Source organism: Schistocerca gregaria, chromosome 4 (assembly GCF_023897955.1).
Source record: "Schistocerca gregaria isolate iqSchGreg1 chromosome 4, iqSchGreg1.2, whole genome shotgun sequence".
In the NCBI taxonomy this organism is placed as follows: Eukaryota; Metazoa; Arthropoda; class Insecta; order Orthoptera; family Acrididae; genus Schistocerca; species Schistocerca gregaria.
This window is the reverse complement of record NC_064923.1, coordinates 123,328,843-123,341,918: the sequence shown is the minus strand read 5'-3', so window position 1 is coordinate 123,341,918 and position 13,076 is coordinate 123,328,843. Positions and strand designations below refer to the sequence as shown.

Here is a 13,076-nt window from a genome sequence, read left to right as displayed (position 1 = left end):
GATTGAATAATCAACGAAAGGATAATGTTCTACGAGTCGGGGCGTGGAATGTCAGAAGCTTGAATGTGGTAGGGAAACTGGAAAATCTGAAAAGAGAAATGCAAAGGCTCAATCTAAATAAAGTAGGGGTCAGTGAAGTGAAGTGGAAGGAAGACAAGGATTTCTGGTCAGAAGAGAATCGGATAATATCAACAGCAGCAGAAAATGGTATAACAGGTGTAGGATTCGTTAGGAATAGGAAGGTAGGGCAGAGGGTGTGTTACTGTGAACAGTTCAGTGACCGGGTTGTTCTAATCAGAATCAACAGCAGACCAACTCCGACAACGATAGTTCAGGTATACATACCGACGTCGCAAGCTGAAGATGAAGAGGTAGAGAAAGTGTATGAGGATATTGAAAGGGTAATGCAGTATCTAAAGGGGGACGAAAATCTAGTAGTCATGGGCGACTGGAATGCAGTTGTAGGGGAAGGAGTAGAAGAAAAGGTTACAGGAGAATATGGGCTTGGGACAAGGAATGAAAGAGGAGAAAGACTAATTGAGTTCTGTAACAAGTTTCAGGTAGTAATAGCGAATACCCTGTTCGAGAATCACAAGAGGAGGAGGTATACTTCGAAAAGGCCGGGATATACGGGAAGATTTCAATTAGATTACATGATGGTCAGACAGAGATTCCGAAATCAGATACTGGATTGTAAGGTGTACCCAGGAGCAGATATAGACTCAGATCACAATATAGTAGTGATGAAGAGTAGGCTGAAGTTCAAGACATTAGTCAGAAAGAATCAATACGCTAAGAAGCGGGATACGGAAGTTCTAAGGAATGATGAGATACGTTTGAAGTTCTCTAACGCTATAGATACAGCAATAAGGAATAGTGCAGTAGGCAACACAGTTGAAGAGGAATGGATGTCTCTAAAAAGGGCCATCACAGAAGTTGGGAAGGAAAACATAGGTACAAAGAATGTAGCTGCGAAGAAACCATGGGTAACAGAGGAAATACTTCAGTTGATTGATGAAAGGAGGAAGTACAAACATGTTCCGGGAAAATCAGGAATACAGAAATACAAGTCGCTGAGGAATGAAATAAATAGGAAGTGCAGGGAAGCTAAGACGAAATGGCTGCAGGAAAAATGTGAAGACATCGAAAAAGATATGATTGTCGGAAGGACAGACTCAGCATGCAGGAAAGTCAAAACAACCTTTGGTGACATTAAAAGCAACGGTGGTAACAATAAGAGTGCAACGGGAATTCCACTGTTAAATGCAGAGGAGAGAGCAGATAGGTGGAAAGAATACATTGAAAGCCTCTATGAGGGTGAAGATTTGTCTGATGTGATAGAAGAAAGGAGTCGATTTAGAAGAGATAGGGGATCCAGTATTAGAATCGGAATTTAAAAGAGCTTTGGAGGACTTACGGTCAATTAAGGCATAAGGGATTGATAACATTCCATCAGAATTTCTAAAATCATTAGGGGAAGTGGCAACAAAACGACTATTCACGTTCATGTGTAGAATATATGAGTCTGGCGACATACTATCTGACTTTCGGAAAAGCATCATCCACACAATTCCGAAGACGGCAAGAGCTGACAAGTACGAGAATTATAGCACAATCAGCGTAACAGCTCATGCATCGAAGCTGCTTACAAGAGTAATATACAGAAGAATGGAAAAGAAAATTGAGAATGCGCTACGTGACGATCAGTTTGGCTATAGGAAAAGTAATGGCACGAGAGAGGCAATTCTGACGTTACGGCTGTAAGTAGGCTGTTTAGGTTTTTTTTATTGGTAACGCCGCAGCCACATAGCGCTCTGTATGAAAATCACTGGCTGTGCCGTGTGCAGTCTGTGGCTGGTTGGCATTGTTGTAATACTCGCCATTGTAGTGTTGGGCAGCGGCAACTGGATGCTAACAGCGCGTAGCGTTGGCAGTTGGAGGTGAGCCGCCAGCAGTGGTGGACGTGGGTAGAGAGATGGCGGAGTTTTGAAATTTGTAAGAATTGGTGTCACGAACTGATTTATATATTATGAATATTAAGGTAAATACATTGTCTGTTCTGTATTAAAATCTTTCATTTGCTAACTATGCCTGTCAGTAGTTAGTGCCTTCAGTAGTTTGAATCTTTTATTTAGCCGGCAGTAGTGGTGCTCGCTGTATTGCAGTAGCTTGAGTAACGAAGATTTTTGTGAGGTAAGTGATTTGTGAAACGTATAGGTTAATGTTAGTCAGGGCCATTCTTTCGTAGGGATTTTTGAAAGTCAGATTGCGTTGCGCTAAAAACTATTGTGTGTCAGTTTAAGCACAGTCGTGTATAATTGTTCAAAGAGGACGTTTCACATAGACCAGTCTTGTATAAATTTTTGTAAGGGGACGTTTCACGGCTAATAATGGAAGCAAGGCTAAAGAAAAATCAAGACACGTTCATAGGATTTGTCGACCTGGAAAAAGCGTTCGACAATATAAAATGGTGCAAGCTCTTCAAGATTCTGAAAAAAGTAGGGGTGAGCTATAGGGGGAGACGGGTCATATACAATGTGTACAACAACCAAGATGGAATAATAAGAGTGGACGATCAAGAACGAAATGCTCGTATTAAGAAGGGAGTAAGACAAAGCTGTAGCCTTTTGCCTCTACTCTTCAATCTGTACATCGAGGAAGCAATGATGGAAATAAAAGAAAGGTTCAGGAGTGAAATTAAAATACAAGGTGAAAGGATATCAATGATACGATTCGCTGATGACATTGCTATCCTGAGTGAAAGTGAAGAAGAATTGAATGATCTGCTGAACGGAATGAACAGTCTAATGAGTACACAGTATGGTTTGAGAGTAAATCGGAGAAAGACGAAGGTAATGAGAAGTAGTAGAAATGAGAACAGCGAGAAACTTAACATCAGGGTTGATGGTCACGAAGTCGATGAAGTTAAGGAATTCTGCTACCTAGGCAGTAAGATAACCAATGACGGACGGAGCAAGGAGGACATCAAAAGCAGACTCGGTATGGCAAAAAAGGCATTCCTAGCCAAGAGAAGTCTACTGATATCAAATACCGCCCTTAATTTGAGGAAGAAATTTCTGAGGATGTACGTCTGGAGTACAGCATTGTATGGTAGTGAAACATGGACTGTGGGAAAACAGAAGAGAATCGAAGCATTTGAGATGTGGTGCTATAGACGAATGTTGAAAATTAGGTGGACTGATAAGGTAAGGAATGAGGAAGTTCTACGCAGAATCGGAGAGCAAAGGAATATGTGGAAAACACTGATAAGAAGAAGGGACAGGATTATAGGACATCTGCTAAGACATGAGGGAATGATTTCCATGGTACTAGAGGGAGCTGTAGAGGGCAAAAACTATAGAGGAAGACAGAGATTGGAATACGTCAAGCAAATAATTGAAGACGTAGGTTGCAAGTGCTACTCTGAGATGAAGAGGTTAGCACAGGAAAGGAATTCGTGGCGGGCCGCATCAAACTAGTCAGTAGACTGATGACCAAAAAAAAAAAGAAAACTTGATGCCCCTCACCTGCTTGTCCCTCCTGTCCTATCCCACCACAATCCACTGTGTGCCTGTACTCCTGCATCCCACCTCCTCTCCATCTCACCATCCTCCATACCCTTGCCCAAGGTGGCTTATGCCGACTCCCTCTCCCAGATGATGCCCTCATCCCCTCCATCTGCCCCTCCTACCAGATTTGATCATCCATTTTCTCCTCCTGAACTTTTCCTCCAGGGCTTCTTCTTTCCCTTCTCTCCCTCCTCCTTCCCCTCCTCTCTCACTCTCCTCCTCCCCGGACATCCACACCCAACCCTACACTCTTCCCTCCACCTCACTTCATCTCTCCCACTGGCGTCATTCTCACCTCCCTCCTATCCTCTCCTATTCTCTGTGGCAGGCCCAATCCTTTTATCGTGCAATATTGTATGCAGTGCGTGAAAGATCGTCGTCAGTGTTTCCTGTGCAGTATTTCTCCATTCCAGCGCAATTGTGTCTCTTCAGTTTCCTCCACCGTTCGACAGTGTGCCTTCGTGCACGTTTGCACTTGCTTATGCAATTCAGTGTCTCCGATTCTAACGTCTTCGTTCTTATCATTCTGTGTTACCAGTTGTTTCATATGCATATTGTCTGTATTTCTGTCTACATGCTTGCCGGCCGGAGTGGCCGAGCGGTTCTAGGCGCTACAGTCTGGAACCGCGAGACCGCCACGGTTGCAGGTTCGAAACCTGCTTCGGGCATGGATGTGCGTGATGTCCTTAGGTTAGTTAGGTTTAAGTAGTTCTAAGTTATGGGGGACTGATGACCACAGCAGTTAAGTCCCATAGTGCTCAGAGCCATTTGTCTACATGTTATCTGTTCTATGGTTTTCTGTAGCCGAAGAGCAGCGTAGTTAGGCCGCTGCCGGCCTACCTTTTCTTAAAGGTATTAAAAAACAATAAGTAAAAATAACACGTCTTCGTCAGCCCTCGTTCTGCTCACCTGAAGATGGCTGCCAGTTGTCCAGCCGAAATATCATGGAACGAAGTTTGCGTCTACCGGCTGCAATCCTGAAATCTCATTCGCCGAGAAAATTGTAAATTTTACGAAAAACCGCCATTTTCAGCAACTCACTGAGATTGAACGAAGTCGTGTAACAGGGCTATGCGAAGCTGGATGTTCCTTCTGCGATATTGCAGAAAGACTTGGCAGGAATGTAGCCACTGTACGTGACTGCTGGCAGCGGTGGTGACGCGAATGTTTGATCGCAAGAAGACCAGGCTCAGGACGGACACGTCTTGCTAGCGAGAACGGAGACCATTGTGTTCGGCCTACGGCTCTGGTGCGTCGTACTGCATCTGCAGCAGCAATATGAGCGGCAGCTGTCACAACAGTGACACAACGAACTGTTACGAATCGGTTACTTCAAGGACACTCGCGAGCCAGACGCCCTGTAGCGTGCATTCCGCGGGACCCAAACCACCACCGTTTTCGGCTTTAGCGGAGTCAAGCGAGAGCTCATTGCAAGTCAGGATGCAGGTGTGTTGTGTATTTTGATGAATGCTGGTGCCAGTGATGGCCGTGTGTTGACTAAAAGGAAGCCAGGCTTACAACCAACCTGTCTGAGTGCTAGACACACTGGACGTGCACCTCCACGTATGGTGTGGGGTGCGAGTTTGTGTGACAGCAGGAACACTCAGTTATTCATAAACAGTGTTAATAGCATTTATTATTATTATATCGCCAACCGGTTTCAACCCGACGCAGGGGTCATCTTCTGGGTGTTAATGGCAGATAGTTTCCTGCCGTTGTGTAGACAGGAGTCACACCACCAGCAGTCAACCAATGGTGTAAACGCCCCTACGTCGGGTTGAAACCGGTTTGCGGTATAATAATAATAAATGCGATTAAGACTGTTTCTGAATAATTGATTAATCATGCTAATCGCTGCTTCATCTCCACAACCATGTTGTCCAAGAAGCAGGAGCACTCTCGTGGTTATCCCACGCTCCCTGACTGCAAACTTGTACGTCAGTCCGGTGATTCGACGTGTTGTGTTGCCACTCATAAACAGCATTCCAGAGGGTGATTTCCAACAGGATAACGCTCGCCCACATACCGCTGCTGTAATCTAAATTGCTCTGTCGACATGTTGCTTTGGCCTGCTAGATTACCAGAACTGTCTCCAACCTAGCACACATTGGAGATCGTGGGACGACAATTCCAGCATCATCCACAACCAGCATTAGCTCTCCCTCAACTCACCGACCAAGTGCAACAGGCATGGAACTCCATCCCACAACCTGACATTCGGCACCTGTACAATACAATGCATGCTTGCAGTCAACATTCTTTCAGACTGAGATTTTCACTCTGCAGCGGAGTGTGCGCTGATATGAAACTTCCTGGCAGATTAAAACTGAGTGTCCGACCGAGACTCGAACTCGGGGCCTTTGCCTTTCCCGGGCAAGTCCTCTACCCTCAGAGCTACCGAAGCACGACTCACGCCCAGTCCTCACAGCTTTACTTCTGCCAGTATCTCGCCTCCTACCTTCCAAACATTACAGAAGCTCTCCTGCGAACCTTGCAGAACTAGCACTCCTGAAAGAGCACTTGCCCGCGAAAGGCAAAGGTCGCGAGTTCGAGTCTCGGTCGGACACACACTTTTAATCTGCCAGGAAGTTTCAAAATTCTTTCAGTTACACCGGTTATTAATCATTTCTGCGTCTGCGATTCCAAATGGCATCATTAAGTATTCCTTGCTTTTTTTAGCTTTCTAATGATTCAATGATACCGATTGGCATCGCTTCACGTAGTTCCAAGTTTGGCCAAGTGATCACAGTGACGTTTGCTTTCGTGAGTCGCCATTTGTTTGAAGTGCAGAACAGAGACGTGTTGTGCCTTGTGCTACAGCACTTGTGGGTGAACAATAACTGTTATGTTAAGTTTTATTTTGTGTATAGTGAAATTCTTGGTTATGGAACCAACTTCACGTAGTTCGTCAATGGCAACGGAAAGAAATACGGTAAGTTTACAATACAGTTATGTATGCATTTGTTTGAGTAATTATTATGTAATTTCTAATGATGTCATTTGGAATCATTATTTTATTTATTAACCAATAGCTTCAAAAGAACTTTTGCAATGGATATGGCATATGTTCGACATATACAGTAAATATTCATAACAAAAAGCTTTTCCCCATTTTTTTTTTTTTTTTTTTTTTTTTTTTTTTGTAAATGTGACGTACAAAAGGGTTAACGTACCAGCGTTTCACATTTGCAATGACTTATCTCGCTGTAACATTAACCTGTGATCTTGCAACGTAAATCACGTAAATATGTTTTCTAGACAAATATAGTCTCGGAAATTCGTTGCGCTAGATTTACAATTTTTTTGGTGTTGCGTCTTTCTTCCGTCAGTGTACAGGATGGCCCGCAGTGTGTCAGAAAGGCCACCAAGTGTTTTTTAGAGTTTCGGAGTGTGAGACGGGGGCTGAGCGGCTGGGGCGGTCTCGGGTGTTGCAGACCCTGAGCTGGAGGACTTGGAGACGCCGCCACGCTACCGGCCCGACAGCCTGGAGGCGCTGTGCAAGGCGACGCGCTTCACCGAGGACGAGCTGAAGCGCATCTACCGCGGCTTCAAGGCCGAGTGCCCCACCGGCGTCGTGCGCGAGGACACCTTCAAGGGCATCTACTCGCGCTTCTTCCCGCAGGGCGGTGAGTCCACACCTCTGCCCTCATACTCTGCAAAGAGCTGTAAGCTGCGTGGCTGTCAAAATTTCCTGATCCTTGTCGGATAACATCAACATGTGGGGCGAGGGAAACTGATTGTCTGTCTGCTTCCTCTCTTACGTCTACGCGAGACGTATGACTTAGGGAGTAGAAATTCCTCATATGTCAGCTCTTCGACTAACACGTTTAAATGTGCATTCAGCTTTGAGTCATATACACGTTCACGGAATAATAAGAAGTCAGTATTTTCAGACCGTAGATGCCTTGAAAGTTTCCTGTTAAATGCTTAAAGAAACAGTAAGTTGGTGCCAATGATGGTCGTATGCGTGTTTGGCGCCGTGCAGGTGAGCGCCACAATCAGGACTGCATACGACCGAGGCACACAGGGCCAACACCCGGCATCATGGTGTGGGGAGCGATCTCCTACACTGGCCGTACACCTCTGGTGATCGTCGAGGGGACACCGAATAGTGCACGGTACATCCAAACCGTCATCGAACCCATCGTTCTACCATTCCTAGACCGGCAAGGGAACTTGCTGTTCCAATAGGACAATGCACTTCCGCATGTATCCCGTGCCACCGAACGTGCTCTAGAAGGTGTAAGTCAACTACCCTGGCCAGCAAGATCTCCGGATCTGTCCCCCATTGAGCATGTTTGGGACTGGATGAAGCGTCGTCTCACGCGGTCTGCACGTCCAGCACGAACGCTGGTCCAACTGAGGCGCCAGGTGGAAATGGCATGGCAAGCCGTTCCACAGGACTACATCCAGCATCTCTACGATCGTCTCCATGGGAGAATAGCAGCCTGCATTGCTGCGAAAGGTGGGTATACACTGTACTAGTGCCGACATTGTGCATACTCTGTTGCCTGTGTCTATGTGCCTGTGGTTCTGTCAGTGTGATCATGTGATGTATCTGACCCCAGGAATGTGTCAATAAAGTTTCCCCTTCCTGGGACAATGAATTCACGGTGTTCTTATTTCAATTTCCAGTAGTGTATATGAATGTGCGTTGTCTGTTCTTCCGGATATGTCGGAAGGAACAGACACCACGCAGTATCCGCAGCTGTTACACATTAGTTGTAAACTGAAGGTGGAGAGCGGTAGAAAGGAAAGGAAAGGGATGGATCACTGCCGTCAGCTGCACTGGGACTTTACACGAAATCGGCGGGGACGAGCGAGAACGCGTTCCCGATCGGGATTCGAACCCCAGCTCTCGTACTTACTAAGCAGGTGCGATAGCCACTGCGCCACTTGAATGCGGATGCACAAACAGTCCTGCCTCCTTTGGGAATCTCGGAAGAGCGAATATGGAGGAAATAGATAGGGACTACGGACAGGTGGCGCTAGATGGGAATGTGGACAGGCCACGAAGCGAGCCGGAGTAGTCTGTGCAGATGTGATAACGCTGTCTCCAGGATGGTGCAGTGGTTACCGCACCCGGCTCGGTACAGGTTCTCACTCGTCTTCGCCGATTTCTTGTAATGTTCCAGTGTAGCTGGCAGCAGTGATCCCTCCGTTTCTCTTTCCTTTCTACCCCTCTCCACCTTAAACTTACGTCTAAAGTACGTTTTGTAAAGTATGTTTTGACGATGCCATTATGGCCTTATCACTTTAGGACATGGTGTAGAAAAGATCTGAGGATGGCGTTTACGGATAAAACCAGCCATCGTCAAAAGAATTGGAATAAAAAATAATTTAGGACATGGTGTAGAAAAGATCTGAGGATGGTCATAATGGACTGATCCGGTCATCGTCATAAGAATTGATACTGTGATCAAAGACTGGAATAAAAAACATACTTATATCTTTCTCCTTTAATTGCATGTCCAGATGGATGGAGCTATGTTCTCACTAGTCAGAGAAGATTAGAAATTTTAAAGTTTTTTTCTCAGTGCTAGAAGGTAGAGTGGGTTGTTTGAGACGTGAGGTAGATTGGGACACATCCGTTTTCAGTGTATGCAATGAGAAGGAAATCTGTAGTCATAAGAGGTCATGGTATGAAATCTGAAAGTAGTATTAAATTGTTCTCTTTGTCGAATTGCCAAGTGTGTACCAAATCTTCTATGTCTTTATTTAATACATGTCAGTATACGTGACAACAACAACATTTTATTCGTGATATTCCTCAATTTCGTATAAGTACGTGTTATCGTGAAAAGCAGGCCTATTATGTAGGGTCACTGGCAACTCATTTGGGTCACATATCTCTCGTATACGATATCAGCTATGCGAGCAAACGGTCAGCATATGTTTGCACACTACCCAATCACATTAAAGTGACCACCTCCCAAAACCCTGGATAAGCACCTTTTGCAGCGACGGCCGCTGCGAGACGTGTAGGAAGAGAGTCAATAAGGTTCCACACTCATGCTCATAAATTAAGGATAATTGCAGAATGTGGTGCCACACAACATGGCACTACACATTACTGGCACTAACAGGATAGGCACACAGGGAACACACACGACCCAGTCCACGTTATTGGTGATAAGTTGAGAAAACCGTCCCGTAACACATGTGCTACAAAACGCCACTGTTTCCTGCACATGTACCCCGACATCAATATGGGATGTGATCATCATACACACGTACACAGGCAGCACAACGGGTTGGCGTACTCTGGATGAGATCGTCGAGCAGCTGCTGGGTTACAGCCTCCCAGTGCCTGTCGGAGCTCATGAAGTGTCGTAGGTGTTTGAAGACGTGCAGCGATACGTCGACCGAGAGCATCCCAGACGTGGTCGATGGGGTTTAGGTCTGGAGAATAGGCAGGCCACTCCATTCGCCTGATATCTTCTGTTTCAAGTTACTCCTCCACGATGGCAGCTTGGTGGGGCCGTGCGTTATTATCCATCAGGAGGAAGGTGGGACCCATTGCACCCCTGAAAAGGTGAAGATACTGGTGCAAAATGACGTCCGGATACAACTGATCTGTTACAGTTCCTTTGTGAAAGACATGCAGGGGTGTACGTGCACCAATCATAATTGTACCCCACACCATTAAACCACGACATCCATACAGGTTAACGATTTGGTATCTGGTTCCTGGTTCACGCCAGATGAAAACCCGGCGAGAATCACTGTTCAGACTATACCTGGACTAGTCCGTGAACATAACCTGGGACCATTGTTCCAATGACACCAGGCTTTACGGGCTCTCCTGTGACCAGGGGTCAGTGGAATACACCTTTCAGCTCTCTGTGCGAATGAATCATGTATGTCCAGTCGTCTGTAGACTGTGTGTCTGGAAACAACGGTTCCAGTTGCTGCAGTAAGGTCCCGAGGAAGGCTACCTGCAGTACTCCGTGGCCGTCTGCGGGCACTGATGGCGAGATATCGGTCTTCTTGTGGTGCTGTACACTGTGGACAACCCGTACTGTAGCGCCTGGAGACGTTTCCTTTCTGCTGGAATCGTTGCCGTAATCTTGAGATCACACTTTTGTGGCACATGGACGGCCCCTGCTACGACCTGCTGTTCTTGACCAGCCTTCAGTCGCCTTAGTATTATACCCCTCATAACGCCATCAATATGTGTTCTTTGAGCCATTTTCAACACACAGTCACCATTACCAAGTCTGAAAATGTCTGCACACTTACTCGCTGCACCGTACTCTGACATGCACCAACACAGCTCTACGTATGCTGCCAGCGCCACCGTGCGACGACCGCAGGTCAAATGCACCGCATGCTCATACCTCGAGGTGATTTAAACCTGCAAACCACCCAGCAGAGCGTTGTTTCACCATGTATCAGCATCATCCTTAATTTATGAGTATGAATGTATAAAAGGCACCGAGAGTACCGTGGCCAGCTGTGCTAGGTTTCTCGGTTGAGTATCCATGATGCGAACAACCCGAACGAGGTGGGCACACAGATTCTCGACTGAGTTCAAATTGGGGCAGTTTGATAGGCAGGAGGGACAGTAAATCCATCAGGCTCCGCTGTTCTGCTTGTATATACCACCATGCCGAGACAAGACAAAGTGCATGTAGGGTTGGGCATGGTCCCCAAGTATAAATGTATACTTGTGTAGATCCATGGTGCCTTCTAGAATGACGGGATCACCCAGCGAATGACACGAGAACATTCTCCAGACCGACGGTTGTTGCATGGTGTTTACTGCCATACGTTTCGCACCGCAGTCGCCAACGGCCATCTCTCTGATGGAGCACAAAATGTGATTGATTTGAAAAGGCCAGTTGCCGCAGATCGGTGGACGTCCAGTTGAGGTATTGGCGGGCAACGTCCAGCGTTCGTCGCAGATGAGTTGCAGTGTGTATTGTGCATGGAAGAGGCACCTGCTGCGGAGGCCCTTATGCAGCAACGTTCCCTGAACGGTCGTTGGGGAGACACTATTGGTAGCCCCTTGGTACATCTGGGCGGCCAGTTGCAACCCTATTCGCTACCGTCGTTCACCCCTATCATCTGTGGGCCGTGGTGCACCACAATTGCCACGACACCGATTTTAGACAGCGCCGTTTTGCCATCAGTGGCAACGGCCTGGCCGCCGTGGATACACCGGTTGCCGTGAGACCACCGAAGTTACGCGCTGTCGGGCGTGTCCGGCACTTGGATGAGTGACCATCCGGCCGCGATGCGCTGTTGCCATTTTTCGCGGTGCACTCAGCCTCGTGATGCCAATTGAGGAGCTACTCGACCGAATAGTAGCGACTCCGGTCAAAGAAAACCATCATAACGACCGGGAGAGCGGTGTGCTGACCACATGCCCCTCCTATCCGCAACCTTAACTGAGGATCACCCGGTGGTCGGATGGTCCCGATGGGGCACTTGTGTCCTGAAGACGGAGTGCTATTTTGCCATGCACGGTATACTTTAACAGTGGCAGCATGCAAACAGTAATTGACCGTCTTGTAAAATCAACAGACGATCAATTCCAATTACAATGGTGTGAAAAGTGGCGATTGGCACTAAACAAAGAAAAGTGCGAGGTCATCCACATGGGTACTAAACGAAATCCGATAAATTTTGGATATACGATAAATCGCACAAATCCAAGGGCTCTCAATTCGACTAAATACCTAGAAATTACAATTACGAGCAACTTAAACTGGGAAGACCACATAGATAATATTGTGGGCAAAATGAAACAAAGACTGCGCTTTGATGGCAGAACACTTAGAGGATGCGACAAACGCACTAAAGAGACAGCCTACATTACACTTGTCCGTCCTCTGCTGGAATACTACTGCACGGTGTGGGATCCTTACCAGGTAGGATTGACGGAGGACATCGAAAAAGTGCAACGAAGGGCAGCCCGTTTCGCGTTATCGCACAATAGGGGTGAGATTGTCACTGATACGATACGCGAGTTGGGATCGCAGTCACTGAAACAAAGGCGGTTTTCTTCCCGGCGAGATCTATTTACGAAATTTCAACCACTATCTTTCTCTTCCGAATGCGAAAATGTTTTGTTGACACCCACCTACGTAGGGAGAAATGATCATCATAATAAAATAAGAGAAATCAGAGCTCGATCGGAAAGATTTAGGTGTTCCTTTTTTCCCACGCGCCATTCGAGAGTGGAATGGTAGAGAAGTAGTACGAAAATGGTTCGATGAACCCTCTGGCAGGCACTTAAGTGTCAGTTGCAGAGTAACCATGTAGATGTAGACGTAGATGTACAAACCTAGCCGTTTCAGAAATGCTTCCACACTTCGCCCGAAAGCCAATGATCACGCCGCTTTGCACGTTAGATAAATTGCTCCGTTTGTGCATTACGACGACGACTCAGTGTCTTCCGTGTGGTCCCGACGCGCTTTGTATGTCCTCCACTGCTACCAGTGCCACCTGTCGTCTGCACGTTAACGCCGTACGTAGGTGGTCATTAAGTTAATGTGAATG

General features: G+C 46.6%; 1 protein-coding gene across 1 annotated transcript in view; it reads left to right on the top strand.

Moving 5' to 3' along the window:
- Positions 1-13,076, top strand: part of LOC126267626 (uncharacterized) — a 306,770-nt gene that overhangs the window by 51,151 nt on the left and 242,543 nt on the right. Inside the window, exon 3 of the mRNA XM_049972925.1 lies at positions 7,004-7,195. Coding sequence (XP_049828882.1) covers positions 7,004-7,195 — 192 coding nt within the window. The remainder of the gene's footprint in view (positions 1-7,003; positions 7,196-13,076) is intronic.